General features: G+C 42.5%; 1 protein-coding gene across 3 annotated transcripts in view; it reads left to right on the top strand.

Annotated features, from left to right (window-relative positions):
- pkn1b (protein kinase N1b) overlaps window positions 1–27,500 on the top strand; it is a 47,482-nt gene that overhangs the window by 2,710 nt on the left and 17,272 nt on the right. For 2 of the 3 annotated variants that reach the window (XM_053231526.1, XM_034301577.2), the window contains 6 exons: window positions 18,486–18,783; window positions 18,864–19,009; window positions 21,228–21,348; window positions 24,630–24,775; window positions 26,077–26,290; window positions 26,455–26,622. In XM_053231526.1, the coding sequence (XP_053087501.1) occupies window positions 18,486–18,783; window positions 18,864–19,009; window positions 21,228–21,348; window positions 24,630–24,775; window positions 26,077–26,290; window positions 26,455–26,622 (1,093 nt within the window). Of the gene's footprint in view, window positions 1–9,501; window positions 10,005–18,485; window positions 18,784–18,863; window positions 19,010–21,227; window positions 21,349–24,629; window positions 24,776–26,076; window positions 26,291–26,454; window positions 26,623–27,500 lie in introns of those variants that run through there. The other variant, XM_034301576.2, reaches the window with a different exon arrangement.

The raw sequence follows: 27,500 nt of genomic DNA on the forward strand, positions 1-27,500 counted from the left end.
GTAGTACTTTACGTATGCATTGTTGCAATGTAACAGGCAGATTTAACTTCCTCCACACAACGTTCCTCTCAAGATGAATCATTATCGCTTTTTACTTTTTGAGGCATCTTCAAGCCACGTAAAAAACGACTGACTACAACATGTCTCAAGCTAAGAACATTATGTAGCGTTACGTGATCCAAAACGGCGCAATGCAGAAACGTTCACAAATTTTGCAAACGAGCTGCTTGTGATGTAGCTGCGATGTAGCCTGATTCGTGAACATTGTGCTGACATAGCGAGTTTGAACATGTAAGACCAGATTCTGAGATTTGCCCGTGTCTAGCAGCTCTGTTTTACAGAATTAGTGAGAAGAGAGTAAAAAGAAAATCTAATAGCATGAGTTTTGTTGTTGATTTACTATAATCATGGACAGAGATTAGTGAAGTGAAGAGTAGACCCACTTCTCCTCAAGCACAGTGCAATTAAGTCAATTAATCTCTCCTGGTCAGTTATTTAATCCGAATCCAAATCAAGGTCAAAATCACAGGAAAGTCATTTGCTTCTTCACAGTAATTTTAAATCTAAGCTATTTCCAGAGAGGGTTTTTTTGTGTTATCTGTTTTGCCTATTGATGTATGTTGGTCTTTATTTTTAATATATTTCGACTTCCATTGATGCGCAGAGTATTCCCATTCCATATGATTATTCCAACCGTTTATTCCAATACTGTGATGCATCACGTTCCTCAGGAAGAATAAAGGAAAACAAGGAAACACAGACACAACTGTGTTTTGTTGGCTAAATTACTGCGGTTACTAGCAGCATGGTCTAGTGACCCAGGCTCTTTGTTAGTTTGCTAGCTTTGGCTCCAGCAAAATCAATGTTAAGAAAGATTTTAAACAGAAAATGAAGAAAGGACGTGACGGCCAGTGAGACTGTGTCATTGTCTACCTGCACGGAGGAAAGTGATAGACAGAGAGGGCATGGAAAGATACCAAACACCACACACACACACACACACACACACACACACACACAGGCACTGTTCTACAAACTGTGTGATCGGGTAAGGTAGATGCCACATTTTTCATCACCTGTCCTTGAGCAGCTCTCTAGACCTCGCTGCTGCAAGAACCTTCACTGGGAAATTTCGGGAATTCCTATAATTCCTAGATTTTTCAAATTCATCAATTCCCACACGAACTGCGAAAGCACGTTCTGAAGCTTTTCAGAGTGTGATGGCGTGGTCTGAGTGCTACAGTTGTCTTACTCAAGGGTGGGGTGTTGTGGGGTTTACTCTAAAAGCTTCACTCTCTACACGATAACTTTCATCTCTGTGTCTGATTGCTCTCTCTTTCTCTCTCTCCCTCTCTCTCTCTCCTGTCTGTTTCTCCTTTTTCCTTCTTTTTTATGTGTAAAACACACACATGGCCTCTGGTCTACTGCAGAAGAAGAGATCAAACAGTGTTTCTCTCTCTCTCTCTCTCTCTCTCTTATTTTCCATCATTTTCTCCCTCTCATCCGGTCCCACACTCTTTGTTTTCTCTCCCAGCGCTCATTCATTTTTCATGCCTTTCTCTCTTTCTCTCTCTCTCTCTCTCTCTCTCTCTGTCTCTCAGAGCTCTGTAAGAAGCCTGTCATTACCCACGCTGCACCTGCTCCATCTCGTGCTCTCTTTCTGCTTTTTACTAAATGACTCCGTATCGATCCGCCAAGTGAAACGTGCACGCCGTGTTTTTCTCAGCGTGATCCCACCGTCTGCCCCTCGGCTCCGGATTCATTATGAATCCACGCGCCTGCTGTCCGTGAGCATTCACTCTTTCATTAACACTCACAGCTGTCATCGCTGCCGGGGACTAATCAGATTAGCCGGATCCAACATGTTGTCGTGTCCTGGACCACTCTTTCTGCCACCACAGGGTGATTCATTTCTCTTGCCTGGAACAGTCATAGTTTTTTTTTTTTTAATTTATTTTATTATTATTTTTTACAACAGGAGGAGGGTCTTAGCTGTTTGGAGGTTATCCATCAAACAAGGAGGCAGGGGAAGTAAACAGGAAGTATCTATAGGTGATGTCTCTAGGACATTTTGGAACTTCTAGAGAAGTGCTGTTCAACTAAAAATTCAGAAGGCCCAGTGATGTAGATAAGCGACTAACATGACTGAATGGCAACCACAGTTACCTTTCCATGATTAACCTTTACTGATTAGTTCATGGTTATAAATACAATAATTTGAAGTAACACTCTGAAGTAAAGGACTGTGCACAACTGTTTTTTAAATCCCACTCAAGGCCACTCCCACAGAATGCCTGACCAAGCTCGCTGTAACTGCCTGTAATATTTCCAACAAACGTAGTTGGCTCTTTTCCCAAAATATAAACAAGTTAGTAATTTAAACTGGAACTCTGACCAGGATACAGCAGTTACTGAAGATGAAAGAATGAATGCAGTAAACGTGTCACACATGCAACCTGGACATTCTCATGTTAATGAACGTGGCCTTTGTTTATCCCATAAACATCATATCTGACCGCCACTGTTAAAGTAAAAACTACTGTCATCCATTACTTTACGTCCTGCTGCACATCTCTGCTCTGAACAGACGAGACATTGAGAATAAACACACCCTTCTCTGTTCTGTCATCTTTAAACAGTCTGTTTTTGTCATCAGCCAAGAAAGGGTACATGAAATGGATAAAAAAAAACACCCTAATTTTCTGACTTCCCAAGCTCTCTCTAGCTAGTCTCTGGTCCAGTGTTCTGCCTTTAACTAAATAATTTATATAAAAGCATGCAATCTGATAAGCTGCAATAGAGGATCTTGTACAGAAGCTGAACTACGGACACTTTCTTTTCACACACTGATCGCTTCTGCTGCAGTATCTTTCTCGAGTACTCGGTTCGGTGAAGCTTTGCTGGGTCCGCATCCACACCGCGGGCCTCCAGTCGATGACCCCCGTCCTAGAGCCTCAACCTTGGTCATCTTGTCACAGCAGCAGAGTTGAAGCCATGGCCGGTTCCAACCTCTTAATATGTCACTACTGGCCAGTCGTTGGCAGAAGTGGGCATCATAATCACTTTCAGAGATTGAGATTTCCAAACTGCATCTCAGTAAATACACGATCCTGCATTGTCATTTCATCTCCAGCTACAAAGTCCAGGCCATGGAGACAACCACCACCCATCTGCTCTCTCTTTTTACCGCTGGTCTTAAATCTCTAGCCTTCATTGTTTAGTAACTAAGCGTATAACATATTAAATACATTACATTTTTAGACACTATGTTTTAGTGCTTAAAATATTTTAAAAGAGGGTCTTGAGGATTACAATCTGCAGTACAAAGCCTGTTAGGGATGAGTCCATGCTTTCAATTTAATGCCTCAATCTAAGATATGTAGATGTAGGCAAAGCAGAACAACATAAAGAGTCACTTAGTGCAAGCTTCACCCTGAACCTAGCGAGTGTAGCCTAGTGTGAGGACTCTATAACTTGATCAGTCCTGATTCTCCCTGATTGTGTTGTTGAGTTTAAGGAGTCTCAGGCAAAGAGATGTCAATCAGGCATGCTCATTAGAATATTAAGCCACACCCACCCAGAGTGTTGAGAATGGATTCATCAAAAGTCTGTTTTTTTTTCCTCCCATTCAGACTTTGTTTGAATGATTAATAGCTTGGTATCATACTAAACATGAATATTTCACACGTTTTTTCCTGTCATTTAGAGAGAAGAAACTTGTCTCAAATATCCTCCAGTTTGTGCCTGGTGTAACTTAGTCATTAACAGTAAGTTAATTATGCTCTTCTCTGGATGTATCACAATAAACACTGACATACAAGATCATAAGCATTGTCTACTCAGCTAACTGGGTCATGTGACATGACCAATAGGATGTGATGTCAGAATTCATCACCCAATCTGTTTAAACTGACATCAGAGCTTCATTTGATATTCATTACCTGTCACTGGTTTAATCCACAGCTCTGTGATTAGACATGAATTAGACATGAACTTGTTTGTTTAGGAGGATAAGCGGTGAGTTTCTTTGCAAAACCCATTATCCGCTACAGCAGATTTTTTAACAAAGCGAGATGATATTCCAGCAGATCTACAATCTCCGTGTCCCAGAGCGTTATGGAGCTCACATGCGTCACATCAGCTCTGTCAGAAAAAAAAAAAACCAATTCAACCTTAAATGTGAAAACTTAACCTGAGCCTGGGCCTTAACCTGAGCGCCAACAGAAGGGAGTTCATGTGAGAAGAAAAAGTGAAAGTAACTCGTAACTTGAGAGCGCAAACCACGACACTAATACAGCGACTCGGACACGGGATCCGCACTTTACTCTCAGAACAGCCTCGATTCTTCATGGCATGGATTCCACAAGGTGTTTGAAACGTTCCTTTGAGATTTGGGTTCATGTTGATATGACCGCATCACATAAGTGCTGCAGATTTGTCAGCTGCACATTCATACAGTCATGCATGAGATGCTTTTCTACTCACCACAGTTGTAAAGAGTGGTTATTTGAGTTACCGTAGCGAACCAGCCTGGCCGTTCTCTCATCAACGAGGCGTTTCCGCCTGCAGATCTGTTGCTCACTGGATGTTTTTTGTTTTTTGCACTATACGGTGTAAACTCTACAGATGGTGTGAATCCCAGGAGATCAGCAGTTTCTGAAAACCCACCCTGCACTCGGGTTGGACAGGGACATGACAATAGCTTGTAGTATTTGCAATAAATAGATATATGCAGATTTTACTCCACTAGATTTGATTGATATTCTCGTCCTTGAGTGGGTTTGATCTTGAATTTTTCAGTCTGTTGTAGAGTGTAGAGTGTTAATCAGAGAAGTGTGTGCAGTAGTGTGTTGTTAGTGAGTCTGTTACACTTTACAGTAAATGTGTTTTTCTCCTTCACAGCCTGGCTCTTTGATCAGGTCGAATTTTCTTTGGCTTTTTTTTCTTTCACTTGTGCTGAAAAGACCTTTATCCACGCCAAGACTGAATCCTCATTCTGCCTCAAGAACCCAGCAAGTGCTTCAGTGCCTCTCCAATCCAATGTGTGTGTGTGTGTGTGCGTGATAATATAAGCTAAGCACTAGTACTTCTGCATGTTAATGTGCACACATGCTGATGGGCAATAGCTCCATCAAAATGAAAAACAAGGGCTGATGACTGCACACACACACACACACACACACACACACACACACGCACTAGAGCTGATAGAACCGTGGATAATCATCATCTCCACCGGAGCTCCCTTCATCCCTGCATTCATAATCATTTTTAATCTGCTTTCGATGTCCATTAAAATCAGCTGGTTATTTTTATATTTCTGTGACCTCAGCCGGTCGGGGGAGAGAAAGCTCTGGAGGAATCCGCTCATGCCGTAATTACACATTTGTTCCATTACCTGAAATGTGATATTAACTTATTTCCAAACAATGCAGATAGAACAAAAAATATTTTTTCCCATAATACCAAGTTTAAGTGTTACAATAAGATCAATTTAAAAAGTTACACGAGTCACTGACATTAGCTTGTGGATGAAGTGCGTAGAGTCACTCGAAGAATGTTAAGCTTTGGTTTTCAAAACTAAAAATTCATCATAGTAAGAAAACATGTTCAGACATTTTTCTATATCTGAAAAACATCCTAGTGTCTATCACACATTAAAATAAAGACTTCTGAACCAAACACAGTTCAGCTTAACTCAGCACAAAACCCTTCAGGCTGTAGGTCAGGGCATTATGATGATAATATGAAATCAATTTCCTGATCAATCTTGTCACAATACAGTTTTCTGAAATATAGTGGATATTAAGATATGTTTTTTTTTGCACTTTTTATTTTAACTATTACAAACTGAACTGAATCATTCGTTTTTCTGTCTCCTTTTTAGTATTTTTTTGTTGACATTAAATAAAAGTAGCACTAAACTGAGCAATTTCACATTTTTTTAATCCAATGCTGCTGTTTTTCTGAAGTTTCTTATGGAACTATTATACATATTATATATCATAGAAATGTCTCAAAGAATTCCTCCATGTTCAGGCTTTCAGTCATAGTGACGATGTAAACGTCTCACGTTCCCTTTCCCTTTTACTTTCCATATCTCTCTCTGTCTATCCTCACACTCTTCCAGTCTCTACCCATATTTCTGAAAGCTCAGTAATAATCCGGCAGCAATCTCTGGACTAAAGCTGGAGCTCTGCTTTACTGCTTTACTGCTTTACTGGCTGCCTCTTTCATCTCACAGCTTTTAGCTCTCAGCAGATTTTCTTCCTGAATTAAAAAGTCCAGGCCCTTTTCACTCCTGTCACTTCTGGTTTGGGGAAAGTAAATCTGTGTGTTGTGTAGTTATAATGTATATTTAAGGACAAAGATAGATTTGTGAGTGTGAAACAAGACCAGTGTAGAATGCCCTAGCTCAACTTTTCTGGTGTTTCTCATCAGTGGCCTGTCTGAGCCATTTTTATTGTGAGCAGTAAGACAAAAATGATTTTACCCAGCTAAAAATAAATGCACAACTCAAAATGTTCTATCGTTTAGCCATTTAAAAAGAGTTAACGCAAATTGGAAACAGAAAGCAGATGTCTTGATGCCTTGCTGTCTATTCCTTCGTGTTAAACAGCATCGCAGAAATCCGTGCTTTGATATCGGCGTTGATATATACAAGGATACGGTTTGAGACACCTTCTGAAGGAGGGATACATTGTGGCATTGCTAAGATATGGACACACGCTAATACTCACTAACCCCAAAAAGTCCATTTTGCTGGATAGAGTTAAGTACCTTTGAGAAATACATTTTCCCCCCAACACATTTTCTCCCGAATGTGGTTTCCCGTCCACCAGCCAGCTCTCCCCAATCATACGACATCTTCTTACAAGACACGTGTAGCCAACCACGTCTCATTCTGCCCCACAGGGCGGCCTAACACACTCGGAGGAAAGTGCTATCTGCCCTCTTCCACATACACGAGCTAACAGAAGCCCACGATCAGCTAGTTTCGCTGTGCTTGACAGGGGAGAGAGAGAATGCCCAGCCAGAAAGCACGGACAGTTTTCCTCCATTGGCTCCCAGCAGTGGATGGCTGTGACATCATCGGGATTCAAATTCCCGACAACAGGAACAGGAATGCTTTTTTCTTCTCACATGGAGCGATTATTCTCAAAATAGACAAAAAAACATCTACAAATAACATTTTTCACTGTCGCCATTTATTTACATTCTGGCTGCTGCTCTGGCTGATGCACAGGATTATGGGATACGGATAAGACTACATGTACACTGCCTTTAAAAATCAGATACAGGTAGCGTTAGATTCAGACGTGACTCAATGCAACAAGGAGAGGATGCAATCTGAATAATTACATCCCTCATCTGTGAGTAACAAGACGACATCTTTCCCTTCACAGCAGCAGTCTTTCTGTCTGTTTCTCTTTCTGTGTGTGTGTGTGTTAATTGAGCTTCTCTGTGATGTGAGAGCAAGATAGGTAAAGTGCATGAGTGAGTGCCCATCTGTGTGTGTGTAAGAGAGAGAGAGTGAATGTGTGTGTATAAGACAGAGTGTGTGTGTGTGTGTTCAGAATGCAGCGTCACATCCATAGACTCTTGTAGTCCGAACCTGCCGCACTTGAATGTGAAGTGTGTGAAGGCGACGTGAGGAACCGCACTTCATCACTCTCTCTTGCATCATCACCTTGACAACATCATCACCTTCTTCTTCCCACTGTGCTATATTTAATGAACTTTTCTCTCAACCTGGCCTAGATGAGCTTATCGGATTTCTGAGAAGAACTGAGAAGAAATGCTGAGAAGCTGCGATATGAAAAGATAATTATTACTCAAAATTATTCATGCTCAGGATTAATCTATCATGCAGCACTAACCGCGAAGAGCCGTACTGATGTAATGAGTTATTGGCTTAGAGATTTAGTCAGAACGTTTAATGGCCGCCTTGGGGCTAGCTCTAAATTTTCATTTTCATTACATGTAGTCATGCATCAGGCGTTTTTATCCAAAGTGACTCGCAACTAAGACAGATTCCAGTCCAAGTATGTACGCTCTTTGGGTGTTTTATTAGGTCCATATCCCGTACAGGTCTCTTTGTAGGATTACAATTACTCACTGTAGTCAGTCAGTGTATAAACTCTCCTCTACCCTGTCCATTAATCGAAAGGGATCAATAGATGAAGCCTACGGAAAAAAAAGACAGTCTTACATCTATAACTACATAACTACTAAGTGAACAAGATAGGAGTGTAGTAAGTGCTGAGTGTCGACCACCGCACACACACACACACACACACACATACAATACTGTGTCACTGCTGTACTAAGAATAAACCACCACCCAAATTATGCTCCCTTTACCCCAAGGTAGAATTTTCACTCATAGGAAATAGAATCGAAATATTATTGGACAACCGGTAAAGGCAACAGCCAATCACAGGGCTCAGACCAAAAAAAAAAAAAAAAGTCAAAGAGGTAAGATTCACTGCAGTGTGGTTTCCAAAGACAGAAGATCGCAGAGAACCGTCTCTGAGGTCATAAAAAACAGGTCATAAAAAAACCTTTTCTAGTGTGTGTGAGACACCTTGTCTTAGCTTGATTATCTAGTTTGTGACTGTTGTGTGAGTTTTTTAAAATCTAGGATTAGCAGGGTTGATAAATTCGTTAGCTAGCCCACCAAGTCACTAAAAGATCACGTGTGCTGCCCAGACCCCGTGGTCTAATGGTCCAGAAACCTAACTGACGAGGCTAAAAAGTGGTAGCTAACGTAATGGCATGCTAGTAATAAAGTGTCGTAAGTGATCGGCGTCTGCCAGCATCACACACACTACCAAGGTTCAACAATAAAAGTGGAGAGTGTAATAAATAGTGTATTACAAATCTATTGCTTATTTTAAACCCCCTGCGTGTCAGCCCACACCACGTAACTGCAGCACCGCAGAAAAAAACAAAGTAAAGGCGAAGGAGGATGTTTTTAATGACTGATACTGAAACGGAAGGCAGATTGTGAGTGCGGTACACAGCAGATGCTTAAAGAGAAGAAAAAGAGCAAGCGAATGAACCAGGCACAGAAGGAAAAAATAAACAGAGACAACAACAGCAGTGATTGTTAGCGCTATCCTTACTGTCATTGTGGCCTTTTGATCAGATATTGTGTGTGTGTGTGTGTGTGTGTGTGTGTGTGTGTGTGTGAGAGAGAGAGAGAGAGAGAGAGAGTGAGTGAGAGACAGAGAGGGTAGAGGTGTGTATTGTGTTTTCTTGTCCTGCCCGTCTGACTGAGACAATCTGGAGCTATTTATAACTGCAACTGAACCTGCAGGCATTAAAACTTCAAAACACACACACACACACACACACACATTTCCAATGACTTGTGTATTGTGCTAAACCCATAATCGTTAACCTTAGTGATGAGAAGAAATCTTTTTTAATAAAACAAACTAAATAGAATAAAATGTAAATACATGCTGGTGCAACACGTGACGACTAAACCGTCATAATTTCCGACCACTACTGGGACATTGTCATTCGGGCTTCTCTGAAGTTGCCAACAGGAAGTTGGCTTCTGAAATCACACTATCCTTGTACTTGCTTATGTGTGTGTGTGTGTGTTGTGTGGTCAGGTAGACGTGCAAGCTGGCAAAGACCTTCTTCTAGTTCAACATATGAGCAGGAAACTGGGGCGGTGACAAGTATCTCTCACTTCTTCGTTGTGTGTCAGTCTTTCTATTTTGCTAGTGTGTGGCGGAAGTGAGCGTAGATTCAGACTTGACAGAGAGAGAGAAAGAGAGAGGGAAAGAGAGAGTGTGAAAGAGGGAGAGACAAAGAGTTTTTTGAGTCAAGGAGGTTAGAGGTTAGAGTTACAGTCCAGGAAGGTGAGAGGTGATTTAGGTAAGAGGCAGGAGGAGGTGATGGCCAGTGAAGGAGCGCTGAGTGAGAGCTTAGAGGAGCATGGAGCCGACGCCTCCTTCCTCTCTGACACTGCCGAGGCCGAGACTCAGGTAAGGACTCACTGATGTAAAGAAAATCCCTCTTTCTTTCTTTCTTTCTTTCTTTACCGCTTCACTGCAGGGCTGGCCGATATGACGATGTGTTTCTGATATCGTGAAAAGTTACATCATCCGGACTTTTATAACACTGATGGTATTCACAGAGATATATTTTAGCACTAGTTCACTTTCCTTCCTTTTCCTGTGCTATTAAATTTTTGTTGCTCCATTGAAAGAATAAGATTTCCATTTGCATAAAAAAAGTGGTGCAACTTTCCTGGCCAAATATCACGATACATACTGTGTGTCATAAACTGACACTTTTTTAGGCTACACAGCACTCAGCGTTTTTAATGTCACTCCTAATCATTTTCATGCTGTGTTTAGAGTCAGGTGTGTATTCGTGATGTTGTAGCGGTCTTGTGGAGCTCTGCGTGTGTCACGGCTCTTCCTCATTCAGCCTGTGTGGGCGTGTCCCTGCCTTCGTCTATGTTCTGCAAACGTGCCGCAGTTTGACACTTTGACCTGGATCAGCGCAGACATCATGTGATCATAAGAAAGTTCCAGTAAAGTACAAAAAAAAAAATCCCCCAGTGGTTGGCATTTTAACGGTGAGGGCTAGAGCACACTACAGTCCGATCACTTCAGTGTCCTGCTGTTACAGGAAAATAATCAACAGCAGGGTGGTGTGATGAAGCGGTCTTACTGTTACCACCCTGTAGTTGATGATTTTCCTATAAGTGTTTTATTCCTCTTATACCACAGCAATCTGCCAGTTTTTTATTTATTAGAGAATGACATGAACTTTTTATCCATCTATAGTTGCATTCAGTGTCCTTGAAATAAATTCCTGTTATCACTTAAATTAAAGCAGTTGTTCCCTCCTCTGTCCTGAAGATGTCGGAAAAGTTACAGCTCGACACTGGAGACTCCTTCTCTAGATGCTAAATTGCAGTCATATCAACGATTACATGCAGTTTTCAGTCTGTTTATGTGGAGCGTCCAAAGTCTCTGAGAATAGACATTTATTAAATTAGTCACAGTTCATGTCATGAGATTGTAGTTCTTAGCATGTGAGAGTTAAACGTAAATTACATTAAGCGAGCCAAATCACTCTTCGTGGCTAAAAGTGTCTTCACCTTTAGAACGTCTTAAAATCACATAAAATGGACAGACACGTTATCAGGAAAAGAAAATCACAGGAGGAACAGCCAAGCGCAAATCAGACAACAAAAGCTCCAAAGAGTGAAATGTTCTCTAGGTACAGCAAGGAATAGTTAATATTTGGATTTATGTACATGGACAGTGATAAGGCGTGATATGAGTATAAAGAGTGTGATATGTTTGAAGCAGCTTTCTGCATCATGGTTTGACATTGTTATCATCAAGATTTTTACATTCTCTGCATTTCTCTGATTGCCCTGGTTTTGCACCTTTGCATATAGTATCATGAGTCATACTTGAATCTCAGGTTTAGGTGCTTCCTCTTAAAACACTGCACCATTTGCAAGCACCATTTTTAAAACATGTTGAGATTATTGCTGACTTTCACACACACACACACACACACACACACATATGTACATGTTCGGCCATAATATTAAAACCACCGACAGGTGAAGTGAATAACATTGAATACCTCGTTACAGTGGCACCTGTCAAGGGCTAACTGTGTGTACGTGAGCATCAGAACTGGACCGTGGAGCAGTTGAAGAAAGTGGCCTGGTCTGATGAATCATGTTTTCTTTTACATCATGTGCATCCCTTACATGGGGAAGAGATGGCATCAGGATTCAGGAGGTGAAATGCTGCTCCGCTGGATTAAGGTCTGGTGATTTACTTGGCCAGTTTAAAATCTTCCACTTTTTTCCCCCTGATGAAGTCCTTTGTTGAGTTGACAGTGTGTTTTGGTTCATTGTCTTGCTGTATGATGAAGTTCCTCCCAATTAGATTGGATGCATTTCTCTGTAAATTGGCAGACAGAATGTTTCTGTAAACTTCTGAATTCATTCTGCTGCTACCATCATGAGTTCGATCATCAATAAAAAGTGAGTGAGCCTGTTCCAGGAGCAGCCATGCAAGCCCAAGCCATGACACTACCTCCACCATGCTTGACAGATGAGTTCTTATGTTTTGGATCATGAGAAGATCCTTTCTTTCTCCACACTTTGGAGGAGGTTAATCTTGGTTCCAGTACTTTTGTGACTCATCTCTGTATTTCTTTGTGAATTCCAGTCTGGTCTTCTGATTCTTACTGATGATGAGTGCATTGCATCTTGTTGTATGGATTGTGATACCTTCACCCCTGCCCTGTGGAGGTTGTTGGTGATGTCACTGGCTGTTGTTTCTGGGTTTTTCTTTTGAATAAATTACTAAATAATTCTATAAATAACTAGTTTAAAACAGTTTATGTAGCGCATCCACAATCAGGTTTATTTTCTCTTTTTGTTTATTGGTCCAGATCTCTAGAACACATGGCACTTGTGCAGTGCTACATTTCTCTCTGGACCCAAAACACATGGCTAGTTTGACTCACTTCCTGCAGTCGAGTCGAATCACTTTCTCACTGCAGCAGATTTCACTTGGAAGCGGATCGAGACCATCTCGCTCAGACACTCTTGCACCTGAGTGTGATTGCTGTGTTCTCATCTGCCCAAAGAGGAAGACACACCAGGGCTCCATTCCAACACAATAAATGCTACATGTGTGAAAGCACCCTGAGACTGCCTTCACACTAATTTTTTTTCCAGAAATAGTGCTGGCCAGAGCGTTTTTACTATCAGCTAACGTCATCGACTAGCCGAGATTGTTCTGTAGATTAGCTTTATTTTTATCAGTAGTGCAGGTGAAGTAAAGATTGGTGGAACTCTGCTGATGATGAGGTTGTTTGACTTTGCTGTAGCTTTTGAGGCAGAAATTTGACAGCTGCATCTGCAGCAGCAGTTAAAGTGGGACATCACACATATATTTCTAAATGTCCTAAACATACACACACTGATATTTTTAGTTATGATGAATATTGGAAATGAAATATTTTCCATTCATGAACTCGTTTTTTCACCACCACTTTGTCCTCCATGTTTTTTTTTCTCGCTTGCTCCCCGACTTGCCACCTGATTGTCAGGAGGTAAAAAAGCATTTGATGTAACTCGGCACTTTTCTGAAAAGTTGAACTTTTTTTTTCTCCAAGCTCCCCTGTGACCAAAAAAAAATGCCGACAGCAGCACTTTTTTAAAAGCGGCCACTTCTCATAGGATTACAAAAAAAAATTGGGTTCTGGTGGGTGAGAAAAAAAAATGGCAAGTGTGGATGCAGTCCTAAATGCAAGGAAACAGGTCAGTGACTAGCATGAGAATAGACTGCTCTTTAGTTAGTTACTGGCTTACATTTAGCTGTGAGCATATTGTTAAAAAAATTGTGGCTTGCTGAATATATTACGCTATAGATGTAATATTTTGAAGCATAACCTATATACACACAAAATGTGTAAAAGTGTGCCAACTTAAGCAGCAGACAAGGTGTGCAGAGACAGATTACCTGTCTGGGCTTTGCACTGTGTGTGTGTGTGTGTGTGTGTGTGTGTGCCTCATTTTCAACAGTTATGTTCTAAGTTTAGACGTTCATCCTTCTAACCCCTATGCTGTGTCATCCGCTGTGTGTTCACACTCTATTAAAGGGGAAGTCACATTTAAAGGCACAGTTTACCTAAATTACTCATCAGACCATAAATACCCACGTCCGTGCTTCTGCGTCTCCATCAGTGATGATTAAAATCTCAACACAAGCTGAAGCTAGAAATCACATTCCGTATTTCTGAAGTTTGTTCGCATTACAAAGCGAATATGCTTGTAGAAGCAGCCATTTTCTGTAAGACTTCCTCAGAGCGTACAGAACTCTCAGGTCTTGTGTGGCCTGTTAGCTTCACCACACACGCACACACACACACACACACACACACTCAGCACTCACCTTAAAGACATAGTAACTTTTAACTTTTAGGCTATTTTAGCTTCTGGATTATGTCAGGAGTGGACAAGTCACTGAGAATGAGTAGATTTTGTATCTGGGCTATTAGTTTTTTATTTACAAGCAGAAAAGAGAAAAATAAATTCTTTAATGATGTCTGCAGAACAAAAGTTTTCATTCGGAGGCTCTCGAGTGGTGCAACGGAAAAGCGTTATCCGCCTTATCATGCAGAAACTGCGAATTCGAATCACGACAATGAGCAAAACTGAGCATGCTCCCTGGGTGGGAGGAGCAAACTCTCTCCCCTGTCAATCAGAGCAATATTAGCCAAGAGTGGGTGTCTGTGAGCTCACGTATGTGGAAGAGGGCAGATAGCGCCTTCTTCCTTGTGATACAGCTTGAGCAGCACTTTGAAAAGATGCAGTCGTTTGGCTTCATGTGTCTTGGAGGAAGCATGTGCTAGTCGTCGTACGATCAGGGAGCGCTGAGGAGAAATCAGCACAGCTCATAGCTGAAACATTACTCAATGACTTGCAAGCTTTTTGTCGAGGGTGCAAACAGGATAGGATAATAATCATACACACACCCGTTACTCATAGGCTGTATTAATACGCTGAACTACCAACCTCACAATATGGTGTTATATTATGTTAGCAACCATTTTTTTTAGCCTAATCATTTATGTTTCCAGGCAACCAAACCATGGAACTCGCTAATAAATGGTCTCATGACTCTATTATTGCTATATTAAATAATTAATTGCTGCACTACACAAACACAAACCCTAATATCATTCTGTTGTGTGTGTTCTGAACTAGAAAGCAGATTGTGCACACACAGAAGTGTGTCTGGATTTGTTGTGACTGGTCATGAAGAAATGGGAAGTTTCCAGTGATGTGTAATCTGATCAAAGTCCCGGACATGAGTATTTTACACAGAGGGCTAGTTTTGTGAATCCACACATAAATGAATGACTGGATTGTGTGTATATGTGTGTGTGTGTGTGTGTGTGTGTGTGTTTTTACAATGATCTAGAATGTTGGTCCTGTCACTTTGTGCTTAGTAAAATGTTGTGTGATATCTGAGTGGTTGTGAAGGTAATCACTGTGGACGTGTCCCTGATGGACTGAATCAGCTTCTGCTGTGTAATCAGCTCGACACTTCATTGACTTCTGCTTTACAAACCCTCTGTGAGCCTCTAATGAAGTTCAGCGACAGACTAACTGCTGGCCTGTTGAGCACAGTATTATGTGGTGGGTGTGTGTGTGTGTGTGTGTGTTTTGCAGAGCGAGCAGGAGGAAAATAAATGGAAGTGCATAGTTGTGTTGAGCATTTGCAAGATAACGGTGCCATCATTTATGTGTGTGCGTGTGTGTGCGTGCGTGTGTGTGAGACATCCACGTTCATCCATATCACATCCAGCAATCATTGGGTGTTGGAACAGTTTCTGATTCTGATCTAATTTAATGCTTTTGTCATCATGTTAGCATCGATCTGAGTCAGAACTCTTTCTTGCGTTGCAGGATGCAAAGATCTGACTCTGTGTTCGTGAGTAACCTCGCTCCACTGGACGCATCGTTGAGTTTTAAACCCACAGTAAAACAACTTAAGTACTATTAGATTTCTGAACCTATGTCTGAACCTATGTCTGTTAAGTCTGTAGTAATTGTGATCGATATGTTGAGTTGGGCGTGTCATCACAATGCGCACATGGTCATTACACCAAAGGTTCCATGCGCAGTTCCTACACCTCATATCTTTATTGTTTTGGCCTTTATTAGAAGCACTAGTTCCAGGCTGAGCAAGCTGTGCTTGAACAGTAGTAGGTCACATGACCAAAACATTTTCTAAAATCTCAGTACCTTACCTAAAATCCCCAGACTAGTCCTTTGCCATGTAAATGCCATCTACATTTTATTGTACTGCTGATACCTGGTTTTAGTTTAGTTTGGTTTCGCTTTGGTTTCGGTGGAAGGTGAAAGAAAAGAGCGAGCACTTCCTGGAATGTCATTTTATACACAAGCAAAAGCACACAGTATAACACAGTCATAATGACGTCTTTACCAATATATTATTTTAGCTGTCTACCACAGTATATCAGAGTTGAAGTTAAATAATGAATATAAAGTGCAGACTTTCAGCTTTTATTTGATATTGACATCCATATCAGGTGAACGGTGTAGGAATTACAGCAGTTTTTATATGTGCTCCCCCTCTTTTTAAGGGAACAAAAGTAATAGGATGAAGTAACAATGATAAATTGTCATTTTTAGTACTTGGTTGTAAATCCTTTGCAGATGCTGGGTTTCATCCCTGGTGATGCTCTGCCAGGTCTTTACTGCAGCTGTCTTCAATTACTGCTTGTTCTTGGGGCGTTTTGTCTTCAGTTTTTCCTTCAGTAAGTGAAATGCAGCTCAGTTGGATTCAGCTCAGGTGATTTACTTGGCCATTGCAGAACATTCCACTTTGTTGCCTTAAAAAATCTTGGGTTGCTTTCGAATTGTTCTTCAGGTCATCGTCCATCTGCAATGTGAAGCTCCGTCCAATGAGTTTTGAAGCATTTGGCTGAATGTGAGCAGATAATAATAAAAAAAAGCTCTATACACTTCAGAATTCATCCTCACATCATCAATAAATACATGAAAACCAGTTCCACTGGCAGCTGTACACACCCACGCTATAAGATGAGGTGGTTCGCTTCAGATCATGAGCGGTTCTTTCCCTTCTCCATGCTCTTCTCTTCCCATCATTCTGCTACAAGCTGATCTTTGTGTCGTCTGTTCATAGGATGTTGTTCCAGAACTGTACGGGCTTCTTCTTCTTTTCTTTTTTTTTTTTAGATGTTTTTGGTAAACTCTGGTCTTCCTGTTTTTGAGGCTTACCAGTGGTGGTAAACCCTGTGTATTTACTCTGGAGAAATTGTCTCTTGATTGTTGACTTCGATGCGTACGTCTGTCATGAAGGGTTTTTTCTTCACCAGGGAAAGAATCCACTCGATTTGGATGTAACTCTCCTCAAATTAAAGCTGTAAGTCTGCATTTTGAGCTCAGATACATTATCTGATTTTGATTCCAATATTTTCTGGTAGACAGCTAACATAACATTAACTTTCTCAATGTCCAAATATTTATGGACCTGATTGTATATAGTATAGTACCTGGGATTGTTCCCTCACCAGCCTCTCTTTGTCTGTCTTGAATAAAACAGCTCTGGCACTGGAGACTCCTTCCATAAATGTTACATAAATACAGTATCTCCTTATAGAAAGCTTCACCACATCAGCAGTTTTTTATTCCATCTATGTGGAGTGTTCACGATACAAGTCAGTGTGAATGAGCTGTTACTGTAGAAAAGATAATGTGTTAGAATGAGCACATTAATATAAATCTGTGAATTATGTTACAGCCAGAACTACTGTCAGAGCTGCTGTTATAGAAAATTAATCAATACCTGCTGATTTGAGGATTCAACCACGTTGTGGTATGAGTGGACTTAGGGCAGATGGCTGCACGTAAATCTCAGTTTAGCTTTGAACAAACTGGACCATTTGATTTTTATTATGTGGGACAGTGCTCTCTCTCTCTCTCTCTCTCTCTCTCTCTCCCAGGTGTATTTACAGTAATGTGCCTTTTGCCATAATGCACTCAGGCTGTGTATTTGTCCTCTCTATAGTAATGCACTATGGCCTGAAGGGTCTAAAATCAATGATAACTTCTCCAGCGAGTGTTGCTGACTCAGGGCTTTGGCTTTACTGCTGTGGGTTTGTGCTACACATTTAATGCTTTCTTTCACCTGAACCATCACAGCGTTTCACACTGTAGCTCCTGTAGGAGGCTTTTCACTGACAAACTGACTGACTGACTGATACCCACAAGAGTGGACACCTAAGTCGTAGACCGACATTCTGTTTGGAGAGGAGCTCCACTAGTGTGTGCTGGCAGCCATAGGATTATCTAGTAGCTCAAATTCACAAGCAGATTCGTTTTGTATGAAAAATTAGTTTGTTAGAATACACGTAATGCATCTTAGTTCTCTAAGTTCTTGAACGAGTGTAATTTTAGTTTAGCAAAGCTATTAAAACATGCCTAAACTGTGCTAAAGTTAGCATTAACATTACTTCTGAGTCATCTGACATTAAGTAGCAGGTTTGGTAATGTTTCATGATCAAGCTTACATCAGCTGTACCATAACCTGTCTGTCTGTTTGTCTGTCCGTCTCTATTTTCTGTCCATTTGTTTGTTTTCCTGTCTGTTTTTTTGTCTGCCTGTCTGTCTGTTTATCTGTCTGTCTGTCCGTTTATCTCTCTGTCTGTTTATCGGCCTGTCTGTTTGTTTGTCTGTCTGTTTATCTGCCTGTCAGTCAACTTGTCTGTCTGTCTGTCTGTCTGTCCATTGTATCTATGTACAGGATCAGAGTGTGGTCTATACTGGGTCAGTATTTAATGTACCCCTGTGGATCTCGTGCTTGTGTCTCACTCTCTCTTTCTGTCTGTCTATCTGCCTCTCTCTCTCTCTCTCTGTCTCATAGGTAGACCCAGGTGGTTCGGTCCTAGAGCAGCTAGGTTTGGACCCGAACTCGGATTTCTCAGACTCGGGTGTGCAGCAGCGTCTGGAGGAGCAGCGCGAGAGAATCCGCAGAGAGATCCGCAAAGAGCTGAAGATCAAAGAGGGAGCGGAGAACCTACGGCGCGCCATCAGCGACAAACGCAATGCACACCAGGTGGAGAACCAGTTACGCTCCTCCAAACGCAGACTGGACGCACTACACACACAGCTGCAAGAGCTTGACGCACACATCATGGTGAAGGGACCCGATGACAACAAGGGTGAGGATATGACGTGCACATACACAGTACATGTGATTCATCACTCCATCAGAGCCTCATATGGTGTGTTTGACCCCCAGATGACCTTCCGCAATCGGGAACGGTGGGCCGATCGTCAGCCAATCAGGAGCGCATCATGGCTCTGGAACGGCAGCTCAACATCGAGCTGAAGGTCAAACAGGGAGCAGAGAACATGATCCCCATTTACGCCAACGGAGCCACTAAGGTAACACACACACACACACAGACATACACCCACACATACACCCATCATAACCCCCATCTATGCCAACAGTACCACACACACACACAGACACACCACATTACGTTCCTTATCAGTGCTTGGGGATACCAACATAAACACACACTCATGCTCAAATATATTTTTTGGCTAAAAGTTTGTGCACCCCTGACCATCACACCAGATTTATTCCCCCCATGTTTGCTATTATAATAAGCTCCACTCTTCTGGGAAGCTTTCCACTGGATGTTGGAGCGTGGCTGTGGGGATTTGTGATCATTCAGCTACAAGAGCATTAGTGAGATCAGGCGCTGATGTTGGTGAGGAGGTCTGGGGTTCAGTCGGTGCTCCAGTTCATCCCAAAAGTGTTCAGTGGGGTTGAGGTCAGGGCTCTGTGCAGGACACTCGAGTTCTTCCACTCCAACCTTCTCACACCATGTCTTCATGGAGCTCGCTTTGCGCACAGGGGCATTGTCATGCTGGAACAGGTTTGAACCTCTTAGTTCCAGTGAAAGGAAACTGTAATGCAGAGACATTCTATACAGTTGTGTGCTTCCAACTTTGTGGCAACAGTTTGGAGGAGAAACACACATGGTTGTGATGGTCAGGTGTCCACATAGTTTTGGCCATATAGTGTATACACAACACAAATGACACGGTTACACAAATCTCTAATTTGCATGTAAATATACAGATAAATTCATTAGCTAATAAATTCATTAGCTACCCTATTAGCAAAGTATCCTAGTGAGAAAGATAAGAAATTTAGGCCTAATCCCAAACTCACTCAAAAAAAACAGACTCCAATACGAAACTGTTGGAAAATTGTTACTTGTTAAAACGTGTTTACGACACATCTTTTGCATTTATTTAAAACCTTTTCTTACATCAAGCAGCATACACCTCATATAACGAAAAAAAGTATGTTTGTGTAAACTAAAACGAGTGAAAGTAGAGTGTTTATGTTAAGAATTCCCCCTCTCAGTGTGTGGTGTGGTGCTGAGCACGGCCCTGCTTGGCCTTGTTCTTTTGTCCTGTGTGTGCTTTTGTTTATGTCTTGCTATGTGCCTTTGTTCTGGTTCTAGTGCTGTCTCCACCCTGTCCACTCATTGGTTTGTTCTCCTAATGTGTGCACCTGTTCTGTGTTTAGCCCTTTATTAGTTTGTCTAGTAACACCTCGCTGTTTATTTGTGATGTTGCAAAGTTTCATCGTGCATTTTTTATTGTTATGTTCCAAACCTTAGTTTCCTGTTTCTGTGAGTTTTTTTCAACTTGTGCCTGTTTTTATGGATTATACTAGTTTATTGTGCCTTGCTATGAACACAACTCCCAATGAAACATAAGCTGCGTTTACTCTCCACTTCATTTACCTACGTGTTACAATTTGTCTTTAAATATGTAAATGTTTACATATTTAACTGGTGTGTTTATATTTATGTATAACTTATATTTTTAATCTTCTAAATCAAATCGTATGATATCTTAGCAGATTCACTGGTATCATCAAATATCGAATCGTTGCCCTAAGAATCGTATCGTATACCTGAGGTTTACACCCCTCGCAATAACAACCTTATAAACCACACTGACTGAGCTGGCCGACTAACACAACACTCTCTAAATAGTCCCATTGTCGCAACATTGTCGCAACCTCCTAACTGTAACACAGATCTGGGACGGCTCTTACATGGTGTGTTGTGGTAACTCTGATGTAACCCAGTGTAATTGTGCTAATGGAGTGGAGGAGCTCTGGTTCCGAGTCCTGTGCTGTCTCTGCTCGTGCACTTTCCCAAAACACACCACCACACGATTCCTCTTTTTATGCCCGATCACAAATCCAGGCAGCCAGGCTTCCTGTTTTACAGCATCATTATCTGTTGATCAATGTTTATGTGACCTGCTGACTCCACACAGGCATTGTGTAGCTGCTGTATGAGTGCAGTAATGGTGTGTGTGAAATCAGTCTCAGAGAGCAGTTTCTCTGTCTCATACCCTCTCTTCCTTCCTGTCACATGCTGTTTTGTGTGTGTGTGTGTGTGTGTGTGTGTGTGTGCGTGTGTGTGTTTGCTAAAAGCCACAAAATTGAACTGCTATTCCAGCACACAAGATTAACCTCATGGAGGGCGTGATAACGAGCTGATGATGTGAGACAGGTGTGTGTGAGCAGGAGTGTGACCTGCTCTCTGTCCCGTGTCTCTCTCAGGACAAAAAGCTGCTGCAGGCCACACAGCAGATGCTGCAGGACAGCAAGACGAAGATCGACATCATCCGCATGCAGATCCACAAAGCCAAGCAGGCCACGGAGCACACGGGCGACACACAGGGTAGATATCTACTGCACCTGTCTCACCACCTCTATATATACCTGTCTCACCACCTCTATATATACCTGTCTCACCACCTCTATATATACCTGTCTCACCACCTCTACACTCCCACACCTGTCTCACCACCTCTATATATACCTGTCTCACCACCTCTATATATACCTGTCTCACCACCTCTATATATACCTGTCTCACCACCTCTACACTCCCACACCTGTCTCACCACCTCTATATATACCTGTCTCACCACCTCTATATATACCTGTCTCACCACCTCTATATATACCTGTCTCACCACCTCTACACTCCCACACCTGTCTCACCACCTCTACACTCCCACACCTGTCTCACCACCTCTACACTCCCACACCTGTCTCACCACCTCTATATATACCTGTCTCACCACCTCTATATATACCTGTCTCACCACCTCTACACTCCCACACCTGTCTCACCACCTCTATATATACCTGTCTCACCACCTCTATATATACCTGTCTCACCACCTCTATATATACCTGTCTCACCACCTCTACACTCCCACACCTGTCTCACCACCTCTACACTCCCACACCTGTCTCACCACCTCTATATATACCTGTCTCACCACCTCTACACTCCCACACCTGTCTCACCACCTCTATATATACCTGTCTCACCACCTCTATATATACCTGTCTCACCACCTCTACACTCCCACACCTGTCTCACCACCTCTATATATACCTGTCTCACCACCTCTACACTCCCACACCTGTCTCACCACCTCTATATATACCTGTCTCACCACCTCTACACTCCCACACCTGTCTCACCACCTCTACACTCCCACACCTGTCTCACCACCTCTACACTCCTATACCTGTCTCACCACCTCTACACTCCCACACCTGTCTCACCACCTCTATATATACCTGTCTCACCACCTCTATATATACCTGTCTCACCACCTCTATATATACCTGTCTCACCACCTCTACATTCCCACACCTGTCTCACCACCTCTATATATACCTGTCTCACCACATTTACACTCCCGCACCTGTCTCACCACCTCTACACTCCTATACCTGTCTCACCACCTCTATATATACCTGTCTCACCACCTCTATATATACCTGTCTCACCACATTTACACTCCCGCACCTGTCTCACCACCTCTATATATACCTGTCTCACCACCTCTACACTCCTATACCTGTCTCACCACCTCTATATATACCTGTCTAACCACCTCTACACTCCCACACCTGTCTCACCACCTCTACACTCCTATACCTGTCTCACCACCTCTATATATACCTGTCTAACCACCTCTACACTCCCACACCTGTCTCACCACCTCTACACTCCTATACCTGTCTCACCACCTCTATATATACCTGTCTCACCACATTTACACTCCCGCACCTGTCTCACCACATTTACACTCCCACACCTGTCTCACCACCTCTACACTCCTATACCTGTCTCACCACCTCTATATATACCTGTCTCACCACATTTACACTCCTGCACCTGTCTCACCACCTCTACACTCCCGCACCTGTCTCACCACATTTACACTCCTGCACCTGTCTCACCACCTCTACACTCCCGCACCTGTCTCACCACATTTACACTCCCGCACCTGTCTCTACACTCCCATACCTGTCTCACCACCTCTACACTCCCATACCTGTCTCACCACCTCTACACTCCCGCACCTGTCTCACCACCTCTATATATACCTGTCTCACCACCTCTATATATACCTGTCTCACCGCCTCTATATATACCTGTCTCACCACATTTACACTCCCGCACCTGTCTCACCACCTCTACACTCCTATACCTGTCTCACCACCTCTATATATACCTGTCTCACCACCTCTATATATACCTGTCTCACCACATTTACACTCCCGCACCTGTCTCACCACCTCTATATATACCTGTCTCACCACCTCTACACTCCTATACCTGTCTCACCACCTCTATATATACCTGTCTAACCACCTCTACACTCCCACACCTGTCTCACCACCTCTACACTCCTATACCTGTCTCACCACCTCTATATATACCTGTCTCACCACATTTACACTCCCGCACCTGTCTCACCACATTTACACTCCCACACCTGTCTCACCACCTCTACACTCCTATACCTGTCTCACCACCTCTATATATACCTGTCTCACCACATTTACACTCCTGCACCTGTCTCACCACCTCTACACTCCCGCACCTGTCTCACCACATTTACACTCCTGCACCTGTCTCACCACCTCTACACTCCCGCACCTGTCTCACCACATTTACACTCCCGCACCTGTCTCTACACTCCCATACCTGTCTCACCACCTCTACACTCCCATACCTGTCTCACCACCTCTACACTCCCGCACCTGTCTCACCACCTCTACACTCCCATACATGTCTCACCTCTCTCTACACTCCCGTACCTGTCTCACCATGTTTACACTCCCATACCTGTCTCACCACCTCTACACTCCCGCACCTGTCTCACCACCTCTACACTCCCATACCTGTCTCACCACCTCTAAAATCCTATACCTGTCTCACCACCTCTACACTCACGCACCTGTCTCACCACCTCTACATTCCCGCACCTGTCTCACTCTGGCATTTTAGCATTAAAAACTGACTACACGGCTGCAATGGGATTCCAACATGATGCACACAGTGTTATTATGTTAACATTCACTAATGATAATTTACTGAAGAGATCTACTAATCTGCATTTTAGGTTAGGATCAAATCCATATAAGACACATACAATGAATAATAAAACAACTATGGAAGAGAGAAAATGGAGAGGAGAAAGGACACACACACACACACACACACACACACACAGAGGGAGAGAGAGAGAGTTAAATTGAAGAGTGACACTTTAATGCACTTTAATGGGCTTTCTCTGCTCTCTGCCTGGTAAAAAATATATCTGGACTGGAGCATCAGTGTGTTCAGGTTGGGTAGATCCACAGCGCCACCCGCAGGACAAATACAACCACCTCCAAACACACAGGCACTTTAAAGTCCTATGAAAATTAAAGGCAGTATGATGTCAGGTTGTATTCCACAGTGCTGGTGTCACTTCTGCTAGCTGCTCCCCTTTCCAAAATATCTGAAGAACGCAGCGTGCTCCAGTCCCTTTTTGTGAACTCTCTCTCACTCTCTCTCACTCTCACTCACTCTCTCTCACTTTCTGTCTCTCTCTCTCTCTCTGTCTCTCTCTCTCTCTCTGTCTCTCTCTGTCTGTGTGTGTCTAGGAAATCCAGATCTGTGTGGCGTGGAGTTGAGGATTGAGGAGTTGTGGCATCACTACCGTGTAGAGCATGCCATGGCTGAAGGAGCCAAGAACATGCTGAGACTGCTGGGAGCAGGAAAAGCTCAGGACAAGAAGGCTATCACAGAGGTAAGAACCCACCCACACACACATAAACACACACACACACACACACACACACATACAGTACGGTGCTAAGGTGCCAGGTTGTTAATTATACCTATATTAGCCATTTACTCAGATATTAGGTAAGTGTAGGTGTGATATTACAGGTTGTCATCCATCTGTTACTGTACACAGCTTATCAGCTCCATCTACCAATAGAAAGGATCAAACAGATATTATTTATTTTCAGCATAGTGTGTGTGTGGTTCAGCAGTGTTCTTGTTGTTGTTGGGTTTTAAACACCTTTGTGTCACTGTAGGTTTGAGAAACTGTCTGTGACCCAAAACAGTAGTGCTGTGGTCAGAAACTGACACAGATGAAGGCTAGGCTGTCCGTCTGTCCTTCCATCCCTCCAAAATTCTCATTAACGCAATATCTCAGGAACGAGTGGTTTTGGAATTGATCTGAACATGATCAAGGTCACAGCAAGGTCAAATGTCTAAAATAGTTTCTCTTTAATAGCTTCCTTCCTGTTTATCATACAGAGATGTTACATACACATGCATGTTCAGGAACTCAAGGCACATTTTCTGGATATCTAAGATTTCTTCCATCAGTCTTGTCTTTCATTCCATCAGCAGGAAATTCTTGTGCAGTATCTCAAAAATAAGTGGTTAAATGTAGGATTTGTATAGACTCATCCTCCATGCCACCAGATGAACTGATTACATTTTGGCATTAGTTCAAAATGGTGAAGGAATATATTAAGGGTAGAAGACTTAGTAACAAGAAGGAGTAGTCTGGCATTGAGGGCTACGTGTCAGTAGTTGTGGTTGTAATGGACGGGGCTGAAGAAAGGAGTAAGAATCCATGAGAAGGTGGTTCATTACAAAATCTGAAACAATATCCAAGATCAATGCGTCGACATTCGCACATAACAACAGTAAGAGGCAAATCCAAAGAGTAGCCCTGAAACCAGACGAGGGTCAAAACACAGAGCTAGCAATCGTAAAATCCAAGGCTCAGAATTTTCACAAATGTAGGCAAGACTTCGCGCAACCTGAATTTTTAACAGTGCATTATATATTCTGTAAACAGGAAGCTGGGTTGTGTGTAGAGGAAGTGATTAGTACTCGGGGAAGAGGGTGCTCTGCAGGCGTGGAGGTGGATGTGACAGTTGTGTTTTAGATTCATTCATTTTCTGTTATTTTTGGACGTCATGTCTTTGTAACCTGAAGAATGATTTCATTAATATAAAAATCCTTCTCTCTCTGAAAATCTCTCTCTATCTCTCTGTCTCTCCCTCTCTCTCCGTCTCCCCTCAGGCTCAGGGCAGGCTGACGGAGGCATCTCAGAGGCTGGATTTGTTGAAGGAGTCTCTGGAGCAGAGGCTGCAGGAGCTTCCGGAGGATCATCCCAAAGCGTGTCTCATTAAAGAGGAACTCATCCTGGCATCCTCCTCAGCGTTCAGTGGCCGAAACAGCACCCCCTACGTACACAACCAGTACAGCACGCTCAGCAAGCCATCTCCACTCACAGGTACACACACACACACACACACACACACACACATACTCACACACAACTGATCATCCTCCACACTTATTTTCTCTCTTTCATCTTTCTTCTTTCTTTTCCTTCTTGATCCTTCATATCTGTATATCCTCTCCTAACGTATATACGTGTGTATGTTTGTGTGTTAGGCAGTCTGAAGGTGCACTTGTTGGGGTGTGTGGGTTTGTTGGACATGGTCCCTGGCCGCAGCAGGAGCTCAGCTGTAGTGTTGCCGAATTTCAGCCCTGGTGATGGGCGATCCTTCAAACTCAGCAGCCTGAGCCTCAAAATGCCCGGCAAGACTGAAGAGCTCTCCTGTAAGCCTGTGTGTGTGTGTGTGTGTGTGTGTGTGTGTGTGTGTAAGCCCTATGGGCTTCATATCATATCGTATCATAATGATACTTCAGTGTGTCAGAAAAATACATTCAAGCACTCTGCATAATAAAGGAAGCTTTTTGTTATAAAATAGTGCTTATATTATATCAGGTGTAATGAATATTTAACATTTATTAATCAAAAACACATTCCCTCCTCTGAAACAGAAGCAGAACACACCCCATGCTTCAGACACACCCCTTTTATAAGTCACATTTTTTTACACACAGTTGAGCTAGTTTTGATACAACAAATCAGAAATGTGTGCACACCAACATGAACTTGTTTTTCCAACGCAAATACTTAGAAAAAAGAAGAAAGAATACTACTTCCTGATTTTCTGCGCTAGTTTTTGAGAGTGAACTAGTTGTTGGAGTGGAACTTTTCCTGAGACCTGGCAACCCTGCACACCGGTGCACATAAGCTCTCTTGGCCAGAGTTTATTCATGTTTAATAAGCCATGTTTAATTTTGCTCCATTTTAATGTACAGCTTTTGTTTCGTTACTTTGAATAGAAAATGGAACGGTACGTATTTAGCCAATGCTTATTTTTGCTGTATCGAAAATGGATTGTATATCTACAGCTGCATATCGTATCTGATCGAATCTGAGTTTATCGTGACACCCCTAAATATTAGAGAATGTTTTTTGCAATGAGCTAATCATCACCCTCCACCCAAGCAGCACTGAATCTGGCTCGCCTACATCACGTCGCATGTGAGAGGTGTGTAAGGTGTGTCCGGTAGCTGGTGTCGCTGGCCGTGGTGCTGATCACAATCAGAATCACGTTATTCACCAAATGGACGCAGTAATTTAACTC

Source organism: Pangasianodon hypophthalmus, chromosome 29 (assembly GCF_027358585.1).
Source record: "Pangasianodon hypophthalmus isolate fPanHyp1 chromosome 29, fPanHyp1.pri, whole genome shotgun sequence".
NCBI classification, from domain to species: Eukaryota; Metazoa; Chordata; class Actinopteri; order Siluriformes; family Pangasiidae; genus Pangasianodon; species Pangasianodon hypophthalmus.